General features: G+C 53.9%; 1 protein-coding gene across 5 annotated transcripts in view; it reads left to right on the forward strand.

Moving 5' to 3' along the window:
• CORO2B (coronin 2B) overlaps positions 1-17,591 on the forward strand; it is a 134,446-nt gene that overhangs the window by 113,202 nt on the left and 3,653 nt on the right. For all 5 annotated transcript variants that reach the window (XM_077881649.1, XM_077881650.1, XM_077881652.1 and 2 more), the window contains exons 4-11: positions 6,442-6,591; positions 7,232-7,396; positions 9,288-9,404; positions 9,527-9,631; positions 10,169-10,265; positions 13,834-13,946; positions 14,297-14,387; positions 14,589-14,728. In XM_077881649.1, coding sequence (XP_077737775.1) covers positions 6,442-6,591; positions 7,232-7,396; positions 9,288-9,404; positions 9,527-9,631; positions 10,169-10,265; positions 13,834-13,946; positions 14,297-14,387; positions 14,589-14,728 — 978 coding nt within the window. The remainder of the gene's footprint in view (positions 1-6,441; positions 6,592-7,231; positions 7,397-9,287; positions 9,405-9,526; positions 9,632-10,168; positions 10,266-13,833; positions 13,947-14,296; positions 14,388-14,588; positions 14,729-17,591) is intronic.

A 17,591-nucleotide genomic window follows, 5' to 3' on the forward strand; every position in this document is an offset into this window, starting at 1 on the left:
CCGGCCCCCGCCAGGGCATGAGGAGGGCCTTCAGAGGGGGACCCCAGCCCTCCAGGGCTCCAGGGGAACCTACCCAGACCCCTTCCCAACGCACTCCTGTCCTGAGGGAGCTGTAGGGCCATAACTCTCCCTGGCATCTGGTAGGATCCAGTTCTTTCCGCCGCTGGGTGATGTCACCTATTGTTGAGCGGCTGTGCTTTTTATAGCTTCTGCTGCAGCTAGGGAGGGTGGCTGGCAGCGGCAGGGAAGGGCTCCGTGGGCTTCCAGCCCTGTGCTCCTAGCCTTCCCAGAGGGCCGGCAGCTGCAGAGAAACGGAGAGGTTTCTGACATCTCAAGGAGAGGGGAAGAGGGAGGCAGGGCCCTCTCCCTGGTGGGCTGAGCTCAGCGATTTCCTCTGCTCCTTTATCCAAAGGCTGCCCTCCCACCCCACCCCCGCTCCCAGAGAGGAGGGCCCTCCCCAGGAGCCGGGAGTGGGATGGGGCAGGATGTCAGCCCTGCAGCAGCAGCCAGAAGCCACCCACCACCCTGCCCTTCTACACACGCACACACTCTAGAACCATTACCTCTCGGAGCTGGAAGGGAACAGGGTGCCCCCTTCAGAGATGGCCGGACAGTGGCCCCACCGACACACCTGGCCCCGCAGAGCAAGGGGCAGCGCAGCTCTGTCCTTAAGCAGCCAGGCTCAGGCGGCCATAGGTTAGGGTCCACCACTTTCCAGACCTGCGACCTTGAACCTTTACCTCTCTGGGCACAAGCGGCCCTCCTGTAAAACTGGAGATCGTGTTGGACTCCGCATCAGAACAAAATGAATGTACGAAGTTTCGCGTTGATGGTCTACTGCGAACCCCACGGCCCCTGGGGCAGCCAGAGAGCTGGAGTCAGAGACCCAGGGCTCTCCCCACTTCATCTCACTCTTTGCTCATTGAGCCCCCAAGTAGACCTTCTATCACTGGTTTCCAAAAAAAAGACTACGCTGCATGGGAACCTCATACCCGAGAGAGAAATCCCCGACCCCTTCCGAGCCAGATGGGTGATTTCCCGACTCCGCAGCTCACCACCAGCCGGAGCGACGGGGGGCCTGCTCCCGCCAAGTCGGGGGCTCACTCGCTGCTGAACCTGCCGATGGCGTGACAGCCAGACTTCTGGGCTTCTAGGATTCTTCCGTTGGCTCACGCATTCAAAACTATGTGCCAGACACTGTTCCTTGCGCTGGAGGCAAAGGTCCTCAGACCTTAGGAGATCCGGTGCCCAATGGAGGAGTCGGCCACCCAGTAGGATGGCCTGGCACGTTATCGGTGCCCGATATCTGCATATGGGCACTGGCAGGCTGTTCCCTCTTTGGGGACAGATAAGCAGGACAAACTGTGACCTCTCCAAGGTGTCAGACCAATGCAGGGGTGAAGGTAGGCGTTGGGCAGCCAGTAAGGTCAGGGCCCTGATTTGAATAGAGATTGTGAGACTGCAAAGCTCCCACTTTATTGTCCGGCTGCTCCGTCCCCAGGCACAGGGACACTCGGCTCTGTAGTTTTATTAAACATCCTTATCAGCTCTCTTGCTTGAGCCTTGTCTGCACGGTCTGCTGTCTCCCCCGCAAAACCATGAGCTGCTGAGACCAAGGATACCCTCCCCTGGCCCCGCGACTGGTATGTGTGACACAGGCAGACACTGAGCGTATTTTGTTGGGTTGAATGTAGCTGCCTTGAACGTGGCTCCAATCTGGGGACCTAAGAAGGGGCACAGTTGGCTTGCTAGGGGGAGCATTTTGCCATATTTCTCCACCTCTTCCTTCCAGAAATCTGGTTTGTCTGACCTATCGGGTTTCCTGTTGAAGCAACCTCTGAGCAGATCCACAGTGCTCCTCCCACACCCATCCTCTCTGTGCTTTAGACAAATCCCTTGAATGCCAAGAGGTTGGAATTGCTTTTCCAGCTACCCAGGTCCACTGTGACCTCCAGCTCCTCCTCTGAGCTCCTACCATACTCGGTGCCTGGTGCCTACTGTTAGCTGTAGCCACAGATCAAGCTGTAGCCGTAGATCAAGCAGAGCCAGTCTCTCCCCCCTCCCCCACGATACGCTCGATGATGTCAAAAGTGGAGAACTTCGGGAGATTAACTAGTATTGCCTCGATGCGCAGGTGAGAAGACTGGGACAAGTGGCCATATCACATGGGGTTAAGGGAAGGTGCCTCTATCCCTTGCTGCAGGATATTTTTCATCCGGTCCCCCAAGCCCCACCTGGGACCCTACATCTCACAGTTATTGGTAACAAACAGCACCCTGGGCCTCCTGCTGCAGGCCTCGGCTCCCTGGCTCTTGGACCTAGTTCAGAGGCTGAACCTGGGCACAGGCAGAGCCGGCCCTCCCCCTCCCCCCGGCTGACCCCTGGCTTCCTAGGCAGACCTGTCATGCTAACCAATCAGCTCATCTGGCTAGGAAGCCTGAGACCCACAAGGACGTGAAGCTGAGTTTAGTTCAACCCACGCACCTCTGAATGGTGCCCGTGTCTCTGTTCGTCACCTAGACCGGGAGCCTGAGCCTCAGAGCGGTTACCTGGCTTTCCCAGTCATCCTGCGAGTGAGTGGGTTTGGAGGCTGGCTGGACCCTCCCTTCCCAGCTTCCCTCGGGCCTCCACCTTCGCCTGGCGTGGGACACTACCCAGGGAGGCGCCTCAGTTAGCTCCACACTCAGGAGTGAGGCTGATGGGGAAAAGGGTTTTTCCTGAGACGCAAGCAGAGCATCCTGAGACCTTGGTGACTTAAAGGTGTGACACACGTGGCACCTCCTCTGCCACATGCCAGCCTGCTCCACTCGGGTCAGGCTGACCCACCTGCCCTGCCTGCTGTGCCCGAGCCCACGCTGCTCGCTGCTCCTTTGTCCACCCCCTTCCTCTGCCCCCTCCCCACTCCCCCCAGCCTCTCCTTTCAAACATGGGCCCACATCCAGTCTTCTAGCCTTGCTCTTCCCAGACCCTCCCACCCTTGACCGCTCCCCAAGACTGGATCAGTGCCCCTCCAGCTCTGTTCTCATCTCAGCTCTGCCCTTCTCTGCCCCCCAAGTACTATTCAAGAACTGGAGCTCAGCACAATCCCATTGACTAAAAGGAGTCTGGCTCATAGAGGTGTGTGTGGAGTGGATAAGGCTGTAGTCTCTGTTTCAGAGATCTCTCTCAAAGTTCGGAGGCCACTTTCCTGCCTCAGTAAGCACTTCTGCACTGACTGCCTCAGTGTTCCCGTGTGTGCCTACTTGTCCGTTATCCTCAAGCTACAGTGCAAGGTGTCCAGAGACCACATCCTCAACCTCCTTAAAAAAAAAAAAAATGCTTTTTGTTTTGTTTTGTTTTAAGATTTTATTTATTTATTCATGAGAGACACACAGAGAGAGGCAGAGACACAGGCAGAGGGAGAAGCAGGCTCTCTGTGGGGAGCCCGATGTGGGACTCCATCCCAGGACCCCAGGATCACAACCTCAGCCAGAGGCAGACGCTCAACACTGAGCCTCCCAGGCGACCCCCACCCCCAGCCTGTCATTCTGACCCTCAACGTCTTATCCCTTAGAGTCTGAAAGTTTCTAGAGCTTCCTCCTCCGGTGCCGACAATAAACCCCATAAAATGATACAGAGTAATTCTAAGAATCAGAAATGCAAACCCAGACGGTGAGATGGCATTTTCGACCTGTTGGGTGGGCAGAGGTCTATTTCTGAAAGTATAGTTAGAGACGTAGATAAAGAAGCACTCTCCGACTCTGTTGGCGAAAACTGGGACAGCTTTTGGGGACAGTTTTACAGTAACTATTAAAAAATGAAACACCCGTAGGCATGTGCCCTACAAGACTATTTGCACTCAAACTTGTATTACGGGACTGTTCCTCATAGAGTGACTTGTAATAGGGACAAAAGTGGGCAGAGCCCAGGTGTCCGTTAACGGAGACTGATTAAATCCATTGTGGCACCGTCAGGCAACAGATGTCCCTCTGGCCACTTACTAAGAGAGGGTAAATCCATGTGTACTGGTGTGGAAAGATGCTCACTACCTATTACAGGAGAAGAACAAGTTGCAGAAGAACACATGCAACAGCCTCCTTTGGGGTAGAAGAGAAAAAAGTGGGGGGTGGGGGTTTGTGGTGTGTGTGTGCATGCAGGCGTGCATGCTCATGTGTGTCCAAACCAAGCATTGGTGTCCTTTCTTCAAGGGTCACCGTCCTCTGGTGCACTGGGGACAAGAAGACTGGGTCTTAGGGGTGACCACGCAGTCATCTACACTGGTCCCTGCTCCACCCTCCCATCCTTTTCCAGATCAGACCTCATCTCTGAATGCCCTTAGGCAGGGCCCACTTAGGAAAAACCATGGGTCCTACTGGGTCCCCTCTCTGTCACCTCACCCCCCAGCCCCCACCGCCCATCCAGGGCTTTTCATGGAAAGCTGGAGCAACCACAGGTGATGGCAATGTCAGAAAACTGTTTTAGACTGTCCCCTAATTATAAACTTTTTCTCGGGTCTGTTTTTTAAACCGAGAAGGGTACACTGAAAGGTGACCTCAGACCTTTGATTGAACCTGCCTTTCTCACCATGAAGCCTCCCACGTCTACACGTGCAGCGTAGGGTCTTCCGGGGACACGCCGGGAAAGGAAACTGTCACGGGAATCGCCTTGGGGGCACCCCCAGTTCCCAGCCTTCTCCCCTGTCCCGAGGACTGCCTTTGGAGTTCCATGTTTATTCGTAGGCTTCAGAATTATTGATCGAATGGCTAATATTGCATAGTAACATGACATATTAAATTGTTCCCCTGATGTTGGTCACTTCGAGTGTCTAAATTTTCCACGTTGCAGCGCACACCTTCATGCATGAAGATTTTTGCTTATATTGGGTTTTCCGAGTGGTATTACTAGGTCAAGGAATACGACATAGATGTCTTTATGGTTCCAGCTAAGGATTGCCAGATTGCTTCCCAAAGAGCTACTCTGAGTTAGAATACTACCAACACCGATCCACTCCACCAGTGCCGGTATATGATCCTGCCAGCACTGGCTCCCCCCTCCCCTCCCCCTCCCCTCCCCCTTCCCAGTCGGCTCCTTTAGAAGATTATGGCATCTCAAAGCAGTTTTTCCAGTTTTTCTCCTTACTGGCAAGGGTGCAGTTCCGATTTTCAAAAGATTTGCCTTAAAGGTGCCCTAAGTTGTCACGACCCGTGTTCTTTCCTCTCCGGTCAGAGCATAGTCAACAGCATTCATGATGACAGCAATTATAACAAGGATTAGAATTCCTTAGGTCTTTCGAGCACTTTACAGTTTACAAACTTGGGCGACCAGCGTCTCATTTTATTCTCCCAAGGAGCCAAGGCAGGGCAAAGAATTTTTTTCTCCCATTTGGGGCTGAAACAGTTGCACCTAGGCAGAGTATGTTTGGCCTGAGAAATGGAAGCCCACCAGGGCGAGATGGCAGTAATCAGGAGGGTACTCACGGATTGCAGAGAAACTGTGCACTTTGTCGCGCTGGGACCCCATGGACCACACGCTCTCTGCTCCTCCGTGTGTCTCATCCTCCTCTCAGCCCATCATCTCTTTCTGCCTCTTCTTTCTTTCTTTCTTTCTTTTTTTTTTTTTTTTAAGATTTTATTTATTTGAGAGAGAGACCAAGTGCAGAGGGGAGAGGCAGAGGGAGGGGGAGAGGGAGAAGCAGACTCCCCACTGAGCAGGGACTCCAGGACCTGGAGATCACGATCTGAGCCCGAAGGCAGATGCTTAAGCTTAACCCACTAAGCCACCCAGGCTCTCCTCTGCTTCTTTACCAGCATCCACAAAGCTGCAAATAGCAGCTGCATCCAGGCTTTGCCTGTCCTGGTGTCGGCTCCCAACATCTGATCAGTCTCTGCCCCTTGGAGCCTCACCTCCCAGAAGAGCCTCTGGGCCTCCCAGCCTCCCAGATGGCTTTTCCTCTGCTCTCGTGTCCACCTTGGTGAAGGGCAGCGTGAGAGACAGGGCCGTGTGGTACCAACAGAGCTGCTGAGGCTGACATCAGAGCTCTTTTTTTTTTTTTAAGAGTTTATTTATTTATTCATGAGAAACACAGAGAGAGGGGCAGAGACACAGGCAGAGGGAGAAGCAGGCTCCCCGCAAGGAGCCCGATGCGGGACTCGATCCTGGGACCCCGGGATCATGCCCTGAGCCACAGGCAGATGCTCAATGCTGAGCCACCCAGGCACCCCAGAGATCAGAGCTCTTAGAAGGGTGTGTGAAGGGAAGCAGAGGCAGGCTTTTACTGCATCACTCGCCCCAAGCTGCTTATGGTGTGAAGTGCACCCCGGAGCCTCCCCGAGCCTCGGTCAGGCCCGCCCGCTGCACCGGCCTGGAGGTGCAGATCCGGGGAAGCCTGGGGCCACGGGAGGGGGCTGTCAGAGGCTCCCCGGGCCCTGCCCACCCAGCCACGACCCTCGGCGCCCCCTGCAGGTGCGCATCTGGGAGATCCCCGAGGGGGGCCTGAAGCGGAACATGACAGAGGCTCTCCTGGAGCTGCACGGGCACAGCCGGCGCGTGGGGCTGGTCGAGTGGCACCCCACCACCAACAACATCCTGTTCAGTGCGGGCTATGACTACAAGGTGAGCAGCCCGGCCGCACCTGCGGCCACAGCCAGCTCAGGGCAGGGGTGGGAGGGATCTTTACCGTTAGATCCTGAGCGTGTTCACCCACATTGTCCCGTCCATCTGTCCACTCATTCATTCATTCAGTCATTCATTCACTACTGAGGCCCGGGCATCTTCTGTGCTCCCTGTCATTCCTGGAGCCCACACAGGCTGCCTCTCCGGCTTCCCTGGCCCTTAAGGATTAGAAGAGAATGTCCACTCCATGCCCACACCCTCTCCCGGGGCCACTTCTTAAATCCAGATGTGGCTGCCACCCCCCTGGTAGGAGAAAGGAGTGACCAGAGTTGCTGGAGGGAAGAGAACGGGATGTCCCCAAAAGAGGTGTGCCAGCTAGGGGACCCGGGTCAGGAACATCGATCCTTCTTGCAAGGGGCAGAAACTGAGCCCAGGCCGGGGCTGGGATCTGCCGAGGGCTGGCGGATTCGTGCGACGGGGGCGTCGGTCTTTGATACAGAGTTTAATCTCCATCCTGCCTGCCAGCACACCCCGACCCTGCGTGGGGCGTCTCTCCCGGGGCCGTGGGGCGCAGCCCAGGGACAGAGGCCTCATGCCAAGCCACAGGCCTGACCTGCCTCCGTCACGCCCACCCTCGCAGGTCCTCATCTGGAACCTGGACGTGGGTGAGCCAGTGAAGATGATAGACTGCCACTCGGATGTGATCCTCTGCATGTCCTTCAACACGGATGGCAGCCTGCTCACCACCACGTGCAAGGACAAAAAGCTTCGCGTGATCGAGCCCCGCTCTGGCCGCGTCCTGCAGGTGAAGCCCCACGGCTTTTTAGGGAAGGGAAAGGGGTCAGGATCTGGGGCATGGCTTTCCTGTCAGGCTCAGAGGAAAAGGCGGGGCCAGCTCCCCTTCTCCCATGCACCTGGCCTGCACCTCCATCTACCAGCCCACGCCTTCTGGGTTCTTCTCGACTCACAGGGACCCTGCCTTAGTCTGGGCAGGGAGGGACCTCGGTATCCTTCTTATCCCCACGGTACCCCTCTCCCCAGATGGGATTCTTCTGGCCTGCTCTGGGGACAGAAATGGTGACACCCTTTAGCACACAAATCCCTGGGTGTTGCCCAAGCCCCATCGTGGGCACAAGAGAGGGGGCTTCGGACTATCTGCCCAGCCACCAGCATGGGACAAGCATGAAGGAAATGGCTCAGGGCACCAGTCCCAGGGACAGCTCCAAGTGGGGAGGTTGCTGGTGAATTTAGTTCCAGCTAGGTCTTTGAATCTCCTGGGTCTTGACTGTGAGGAAGGGATCAGATGCCATTTGGGAGTAAGAAATTGACACTTCATGAACACCCACTGCGTGCCAGCCACCCGGCTAAGTGGGATGGAAAATTCGGATGCAATGTGAGGTTTGCCTCCTACACAAGAAAGGATTGATGCTTGGCCTGGTGGTGTTTATCTTGGAAGAGTCTGATGTTACAAGAGCAGAAAGTCATCTACTACTACCATCACCGATAATAAGGCTCACAGTTATTCGCATCATTAGGATCCGGCAGCATTTATTCAGAGCTCACTGCGTGGTGCGCACTGTGCCCAGGGCTCTACATTGTCACTCGCTGAATCCTCCTGCCAGCCTTCTAAGGTGGGCTGCTCTTCCCGCCTCACAGGGGGGAACTGAGCCCTGGAGAGGGTTCGAGATGGAAGTTATGGGCAGGGCTAGAATTCAGACCCAACCGGCCGGCCCCCAGAGCCCATGTTGAGCGGAGGAGATGGGCAGGAGCAGAGAACCCAAGCTCCACCTCACAGATGTGACACAGGCTGAGAGCTGGGAGTCCTCGGGCTACACTTGCTGGGCAGGACTGGAAGTGACGCCAGCCAGGGTCTCTGTGCTGCTCCCCCAGCCTCTGGTTTCTGACCTGATGCTAACTCATCCTGGCAAAGGACTGTGGTGTGCTAGAGGGAAAAGGAAGAGTCAGGAGCCGAGAGGCAGGGGAAAGGAGGATGGAGGATGGAGGCAGGTTAGAAGGAGCCCTGGGGTGAAGCAAGGCGTGAGCACCCCATGCCCCTGAGCCTCATCCTCATCCTCAGACATTCCCTGCAGGAGGTACTGTGGCAACACTTAGAAGAGATGCCCTGCTGAGAGCACCTGGCACCTGGCACCTGGCACCCCTGACGTCAGCTTCCCTTTCCCGATCCCCGCCACCGGAGGGTCGGGTGGAGAGGCCTGCTTTCCTGACCCTGGGACCCCATTGCTCCACAGCACCTGAGTTAGTTTCCTCTGGCAGCTGCAAGGAATTACCACCAACAGTGGCTTACAACAACCCAGAGAGCTTCTCTCACAGTTCCAGAGGCCAGAAGTCCAAAATCAAGGCTGCACTCCCTCTGGAGGCTCTGGGAGAGAACCTTCCTCGCCTCTTCCAGCTTCTGATGGCTGCTTGGTTCCCTTGCTTGCGGCCGTTATCACTCTGGTCTCTGCCTCTGGAGTCACCTCTTCTGTGTGTCCCTAGAGCCTCCCTTTCTCTCACCTCTTACAGGGATGCTCACAATGACCTTTAAGGCCCACTTGGATAATCCAGGGCAATTAAGGACCCCCTTCACAGGTTCCAGGGTTTAAGGCATGGGCCTATCTTTGGGGGGCCCCATTCAGCCCACTATACTTCCCTAGCGTCCGGTGGCCCTGCCTTACCGGCTCTGTCTGTCCCGCCAGGAGGCAAACTGCAAAAACCACAGAGTGAACCGAGTCGTGTTCCTGGGAAACATGAAGCGGCTTCTCACGACGGGGGTCTCCAGGTGGAACACGAGACAGATCGCCCTCTGGGACCAGGTCAGCCACAGGGAGGCCAGGTGGTGACACGGACGGGTTGTAGCTCTGGGGCTTTATTGGGGTCGGGGAGGGTAAGGTGCCATCCTGCCTGGACGTAGGCTGATACGGCCTTGTGCCCGCAGGAGGACCTGTCCATGCCCCTGATCGAGGAGGAAATTGATGGGCTGTCAGGCCTCCTGTTCCCCTTCTACGACGCTGACACCCACATGCTCTACCTGGCTGGAAAGGTAGTAGAAGATGGGGGTGGGAAGCACTGGGGGAGCCTGTGGGAGACCCCCACCTCCATCGTGTCCCTGCTCCTGCCCTTCCCCCTGAAGAAGAGCCAGGCCAGTGGCTCTGGTCTTCCCCTCGGGCTCTCGTTCTCTTCCATCAAAACCTGCCCTCGACTCTGACATTCATTCCTGCTGAGGTGCCAGTGACTGAAAGTTACTTCCGAGGTGCACTGGGGCGGGGTTTACACCCGAATAAGGATCAGAGCCTGAAGTCTAGAGGACAGCGACTAATCCTGGTATTTGAGGCACCTGCCGGGTGCTCTTTGGCAAAGATGGCCTTGTTTATCAGAAATGTTGTCTACACACACACACACACACACACACCACCCCCACCACCCCCACCTCCCCCACCCCCCACCCCCACCGCAGTCAGCGGGCCATGGGTCTAGAGGCCAGGTCTCCACCCCTGAGGCACAGCAGCCGCTTTCTTCCACAGGCCCCCAGGACCACTTCCCACTTTCCTTACCTCCCTCCCTCTCCCCCTGCCCCCAGGGAGATGGAAACATCCGGTACTACGAGATCAGCACTGAGAAACCCTTCCTGAGTTACCTCATGGAGTTCCGCTCCCCAGCTCCGCAGAAAGGCCTAGGTAAGGGGGGGTCCAGAGGCTTCCAGAGGGGTCTAGAGGTTTCCATGGCCGTTAGGCTATAGAATGAGAGACTGGGCATTTGGCTCATGGGTCACCCCTGCCTGCCTTTACATGAAAAATCAGGCTTGGAAGCCCTGGGCTACTGGCCCAACAGAATAGAACCAGCAGTTGCTGGACCTGAGCGGGTCACCTAGGCCTTCAGCAGCCTGTGACCCCCCCACCGGATGGACTGCCATCCCGTGGTGCTCAACATCCCCCATCATCTCTGATCATCAGCAGTGTCATTCATTCCCGTTTGCAGATGAGGAGACCGAAGCCCAAAGGGGTTGTGACACTGGTGGGTGATGGCCGAGTAACCAAGGTCAGAGCAAGGTCTAGGCCCAGACCCTTTCCTGAAGACTTTGGGAAGCCAGGCCCCCTGGCTCTGTTCTCACCTGAGAGGGTAGGAGGAAGTTCTGGAGTGCCCCCCTCACTACACCCCCAGACTCCCCAGCCTCCAGGCAAATCCTGCAGAGGGCCCAGGATTGATAGAGCAGAGTGAGTCAGGGCAAGGGTGAGAGCTCTGCACACCCCACATGCTACCACCACTGAAGTCTTCCAGCAAAACTTTCGTTCCTATCAACCGGCACTGGGATTGCCTATCATTCAGCAATCCCTGCTTGGGGTCAGAGTCACCCAGTTGGAAGGAGTTTCTTCCAGGGGCTCTATTCCCCCTTACCTTGGAGCCCAAGTCTGGCTTGCTCCCCCTGGTTATCTGACATTATGGGTATGGCCTTAGAGCCAGCTTGCAGGTCAAGAGTGCTGGAAGGGCCCAAGAGCCCACCTCAGTGACTCATAGCAGGATGGCGGCCCAGGGCTATGCCTGAGGTCCCAAGGACCATCCCATTGACTTCAGCCATCCCGAACTCTGGCATCTCCTCCTCACTGTCACCTCTTCATCGGGTAGGATGAAAAGCAGCCTGGACTTTAGGGGCAGACCTAGGTTTACATTCTGACTCAAATGTACACCTCACCCTTCTGAAGCTCAGTTTCCCCATCTGTAAAATAGGGAAAAAATCAAACCGACTTTTGGGTAAATCTGTTGTAAAGCTTAGCTAGAGTCCGCGTGTACAAAGCCCCTGGCAGAGCACCCAGTTCTCCTGCTCTTTCACATAGTCATTCAACAAACACTTACTGGGTGGCAGCCCCTGGACTCAGTGGTAAATAATACAGAACCAAGCTTTATCCCTGTGGGGCTCACATTCCACTAAAGGGAGACAGACAGTAAACAATAAGGAAGGAAAATATTGGATGGTAGTAAGTTCTAGGCAGAGAATCAAATAAGGCAATAGGGACACCTGGGTGGCTCAGCGACTAAGTGTCTGCCTTCGGCTCAGGGCGTGATCCCAGAGTTCTGGGATCGAGTCCTGCATCGGGCTCCTTGTGTGAAGCCTGCTTCTCCCTCTGCCTGTGTCTCTGCCTCTCTCTCTGTGTCTCTCATGAATAAATAAATAAAATCTTAAAAAAAAAAAAAAGCAACAGAATAGAGAGCGGCTGGGGGCTCTTTGGGACAAGGCAGTCAGGGAAGTCCTCGCTGTGGAGGTGATCTGAAAGATCTGAAAGGCAGGAAGGGGGAAGAGTAGGACCAGCAGGAGGAACAGTCAGTGCAAAGTTCCCATGGCAAGAATGAGCCTGGCGTGTTCTAGAAACAGAACAGATGTAGTGTGACTACGCATAGACTCTGTCACGTAGCAGAAGATAAGGAGAGGATTAGGACATGAATCTGGAGCTGAGGGCAGGGGCCAGATGCCATGGGATGGATTAGAAGGATATATTTGTGAGAGGTCTCCAGAGAAACAGAAATATATGTATATATATCGATTTATGAGGAACCGGCTCACACTATTGTGGAGACTGAGAAGTCCCATGATCTTGATCTGCTGGCTTCCTGGAGACCCAGGAAAGCCCAAGTCTAAAGACCTGAGAACCAGAGGAGCTGATGGTGTGAATCCCAATCTTAGGGCAGAAGATGACATGAGTTGTCCTACCTCAAACAGTGAGGCAGGAAAAAAAAGGAGTGACTTCTTCCTTCCTCTGCCTTTTGTTCTGTTCAGACCCTCAACGGATTGGATGATGCTCATCCACACTGGGGAGGGCTACCTTCTTTCCTGAGCCCACTGACATAGTTAACCTTCACACAAGGGAAGGAGTTTGGGTTTTACTGGGAACCCACTGGAGGGTTTCCTTGTCTTAGGCGGGTGGGAGCTGGGACAGTGTAGTGTGATCTGAAATGTTAGTCTAAGATTGCTCTGGCTTCTGTAGGGAGAACGGAGTTTGAAAGGACAGGAGGGAGGCTGAGGGACCAGTCTGGAGGCCACTGTGGGCTTCTAGCCAAAAAAGGACGGTAACTGAAGAAATGGCAGGAAGATGGTGAAATGAGTCCAGGTGTTGAGGAAGAGGGAGGAACCAAGAAGAGCTGTTTCTCCTCTTCCCCTCACCTGTGGCCACTGTGGAGCATCTGCCATGAGCCAGGCACTTTTCATAGGTTCAGGGTGGCTAAGTCACTCACCCCAAGCAGGTCACATAGATCTTAAGTGGCAGAGCCAGAATTCAAAACCAGGTCTGCTGGCTCTAAATCCCACTTGGGTATCATTACAGTACTTCCCTCCAGCTCCTAGAATTACTTTATCTGGAAGAGCAGCCTTCCACGCCAGTCAAGGAGAGCTGGAACTTTAACTCAGATCCACATCCTGGAAAAAAAAAAAAAAAAACTAACATTATCTGTGCTCACGATGATGCCAGGCAGTCAACGAGCACCTTCTCGCTCAGTGCCCTGACCGACCATCTTGTGAAGGGTCATACTGTCTGCCTCTAACCAGCCGGGAAGCTGAAGCTTAGAGAGGCAGTGATTTGCCCCATACGTCCCAGCCAGAAGGAGGGGCAGAGTCAGACTCAGAAGCAGGTGTGTCTGACCCCAAAGTTTGCATTCCTAACCCTACCCCACACGGTTTCCTCAATAGGGGCTTAGTAGACACCACTATTAGAAACACAGTAGCTAGGGCATGCGTGTGGGTAGTGCATGCACGTGCGCCCTGCCAGGACCAGATATATGGCTGAACAGCAATCTCAGGCTCCGGGGTGCATGGAGAAATGTTTCTCTCTCCTTCATCCTCTCTGAGAACCAGAAACACAGAGGGTTAGGGAAGCTAGTTTATTTTAGAGAGTGAAAGACTCAGTGGCCCTGCCCCAGCCATACTCTGTGACCTCGGGCAAGCCCCTTCCCCTAAACCAGCAGTAGTCTCATCCCTCAAAAGAATGGAAGAGACTCAAATATTTCAATAACCCCTTCCCGTTACAAAAGGCCCCAGTTCTAAAGCTTGCACTTGGTGCAGCGGGTCTGGCCCAAGGGGTTTCTCTGAGCCGCTGCTCCCCAGAGACGGAGCCTAACTCAAGAAGCCCCTGCGATGCCCTGTGCACAGATCATTGCCTCCTAAGTGCTCAAGGACACGCTTCGCCAAGGACATCGGGGAGGAGGGGCGCTGACAGGGGGCACCCAGGACCCCATGGAGCTGCGTGTGCCTGTCCACAGGGGTCATGCCCAAGCACGGGCTGGACGTGTCGGCCTGCGAGGTGTTCCGCTTCTATAAGCTGGTGACTCTCAAGGGCCTGATCGAGCCCATCTCCATGATCGTGCCCCGGAGGGTGAGTGGGGTTGCGCTGGGCTCCAAAGGGACCCCCCGTATTGAATCTTAGGGGGCTCACCACAGACTGTAAGCCGGAGGAGCCCAGAAGAAGAAGGTCCTGTGGAGTGGGGCCTTCAGGCCCAATTTGGGTGTGGGGAGGGGATTGTGAAGATGGGGGCCACTCTGGGGGGGGGACAGTCTGGCTTGCTGACGAATGCAGGGTGGGGATCCCACGCGGGAGACGCCTGAGTGCTCAGGCTTAGAGACAGGACAGCGGGAGCGCGGTGGGAGGCCAGCAAGGAGGGGCCGGTGAGAGCAGGGGTCATCAGTGGCCCCCATCTGTCCACTCCTCTGCTCCCCCCACTGCAGTCGGATTCCTACCAGGAAGACATCTACCCCATGACGCCGGGCACGGAGCCAGCTCTGACCCCTGATGAATGGCTGGGGGGCATGAACCGAGGTACCGTGGGGGTGGGCTCCCCAGAAGAGGCTTCGAGACCGCAGCTTTTGCCTTCACTCTGGTTCGCCCATTGCCCCTTGCACAGCCTCCTGCCTGATGCCCCCCCACTCAGCCAGCTGTCAAGCGTGGCGTGAATGAAAGATGCCGCCACTTGACACGCCACCAGACCGTCCGCGTGAACGTTTCCCTTGCCTTTCCTAGATCCCGTGCTGATGTCTTTGAAGGAAGGCTACAAGAAGTCCTCAAAAATGGTATTTAAGGCTCCCATCAAAGAAAAGAAGAGCGTTGTGGTCAATGGAATAGATTTATTAGAAAACGTCCCGCCCAGGACAGAGAACGAGGTAAGGAATATAAGTTATTACCTCCACGGGTCCTGGAAGAGCGAGACCTTCACATTTCAATTATGGGCTTCGGGCCTGTAAGCCGGCTCCATCTGGGGCATTTTTCTTCCTGTGACAAATACCCTAAGTAGCCTGCTATTGGCTTCCATTGCCTCTGACCCCAATAAATAGGGGCCGGGATGCGATAGCGAGATCAACCCCCCCCTCCCCGTGGCACTCACTGGCCCCCACGGTTCCGTACCCCATCTCCGAATGTGCCTGTCGTTTGCTGCTACGGGAGTTATAAATTCCCGGCTAGCCAGAGGAAAGCCTGGCCTGCTGCCTTCCTCCCTGGTGTTGTGACAGCCACGGGGTCTGACAGTTTGGGGGGAAGAGGCTGTGTTTCCGAAAGTGCTTTGCACCATTTAGAATGGGAGCAGCTCATTCAGGGGCAACCATAGCTGGATCATATCCAGGCCCCCCGGAGGCTTCCCCTTCCAACTGTACCCCGAGGCCCTGGTGCCAATTCCAGGGGCTGAGATTCGGCACAGCCAGGGTTCACAGATGCCTGCCCTGTGCCCAGCTGGATGCAGCAGCACTAGAGAGGGACCCACCCGCATCTGAATCCTGGCTCTGCCATTTCCCAGCAATGCCCAGGCAAGCTTCCTGATCTTTCTCATGGTAAAGTGGGGATAGGAGATAATACATGGGAATAACCCAAGGTATTTCCTGAGGATCCAGCACCCTTCCTGGCCCATAGGAAGTGCTCAGTGAGGCTCACTGTATTAGTTATCTATTACTGTGTAAAACATCTCCCCAAACTTAGTGACTTAAACCCCCAAATATTTATATCTCATAGTGTCTCAGAATGGATGCCCATGGTTCACAGTTTCTCATGAGACCTTGTAGTTAAACTGTCTGCTGGGCTGCAGCCACATCTGAAGGCTCACCCGGGGGAGGATTTGCTTCCAAATTTGCTTACACTCTGGTTGCTGGAAGGACTCCTTTCCTCACAGGTTTTTGGACTGAGGTCTCAGTTACTCATGGACTATCAGCCGGAGGCCTCCCACAGGTCCTTCTTACCCTATGGACCTCTCCATAGGGCAGCTCCCAACACGGCAGCTGGCACCCCTCAGAGGGAGCAAGAGAAGGTGTCTGGGATGGAAGTCACAGTCTTTTTGTAACCTAACCTTGGAAATGACATCTCATCAGTTCTGCCATAGTGTATCCATTTGAAGCAAGTTACTAGATCCAGTCCACCCTGGAGGGGAGGGAATAACATAGGGGCCACCTTAAAGGTTTCTTGTCACACCAACTTAGCCTTGTCACTGTCAGTCCTAAAAAGACTATTCCTGACCTCTGGGACCTCCCAGTCTTAAAGGGAAATTTGAATGGTAAACTGACCATAGCTATAAGATATATTTAGTACCATTATAGAGGGATGTTCAAATGTCGAGGATTGGGTGGGATCAGGGAATAGAAGAGATTTGCTTCAAAATAATCCCTGACAGAGGTGGTGTAGGTGAAGTGAGGAGGAGTACAGCTAAAAGCAAGAATGGTCATGTTATTTCTTGAAGCTGGTTGATGAGTACTTGAAGGTTCATAGTGCTAATCTTTCTACTTTTGTATATATTTGGCCTTTCCCATTTAAAAAAAAAAAAAAAGCTTTTGTTAAAAGCACCTTGAGAAAGTAGAAGGCACCTGAGTTGCTGGGATCGCCCATGTGCACCATATAAAGAGCCTGAGCTCAGTTCTAGCACCCAGTGTGGGGGAGGCAGGGTTGAGCAGTAGTGAAATCAAGTAACATTTAGTTACAACTTGTTTATATGAACCAACTGAAGACTCAGAGGGAAATTTTCAAGGGTCTCTGAGCAGGCAACACAATCTGTCTGCACCATAAAACTTATGCACCTGTCTTATTGCAAAGAACCCCACTCAGAGCCTATTGACTCTGGGTTTACCCACAATTTTAACCATTGCCCGATTGGGAGCAACCAATTAGAAACTGGGCTATAAATGGTGAACACGGGGCACCTGGGTGGCTCAGTGGTTGAACGTCTGCCTTTGGCTCAGGGCGTGATCCTGGAGTCCTGGGATCAAATCCTGCATCTGGCTCCATGAGGAGCCTGCTTCTCTCTGCCTCTCTCTGTGTCTCTCAGGAATTGATAAATAAAATCATAAATAAATAAATAAATAAATAAATAAATAAATAAATAAATAAATGGTGGACACATTGGTCTAAATGTGAAGAGAAACTGGCAGCTTGGCACAAGAGAAGTGACTTCCACAACTCTGAATTTTACTAAAACTCAGTCCATTATACACTTAATATGAGTGAAATTTATAGTATGTGAATTACACCTCAACAAAGCTGCTTTTTTTGTTGTTGTTGTTGTTTTGTTTGTTTGTTTTTAACAAAAGCTGACCAAAAGATCATGCAAAGGAATTTCAAGAACCTGGAAGCCACAGGAGTGCGTGGAATCATTTAGTGCAGGGGCAAATAGCACATTATCCCACCAAAAAAGGTGTAGCCAGTCCTGATTTGTTGGTTAAAAAAAAAAAAAAAAAGTCAGTTAAAGAGAGGATCATAAAAATGATAGAGATAGTCTTTAAGCCATTTATTTTCATTTAACCCATTAGGTAAATAGTGCTCGCTTTGGCAGCATATACACTAATACATTTAAATAAATAAATGAATAAATAAAGGGCACGTGGGTGGCTCAGTCAGCTGAGTATCTGCCTTCATTCAGTTCAGATCAGGGTCCCAGAGTCCTAGGATAGAGACCCACATCGGGCTCACTGCTCAGTGGGCAGTCTGCTTCTCACTCTCCCTCCGCCCCTCCCCATGCTCGTGCTTCCTCCCCCTCTCTCAAAGAAATAAAAT

This window comes from Canis aureus, chromosome 32 (assembly GCF_053574225.1).
Source record: "Canis aureus isolate CA01 chromosome 32, VMU_Caureus_v.1.0, whole genome shotgun sequence".
NCBI classification, from domain to species: Eukaryota; Metazoa; Chordata; class Mammalia; order Carnivora; family Canidae; genus Canis; species Canis aureus.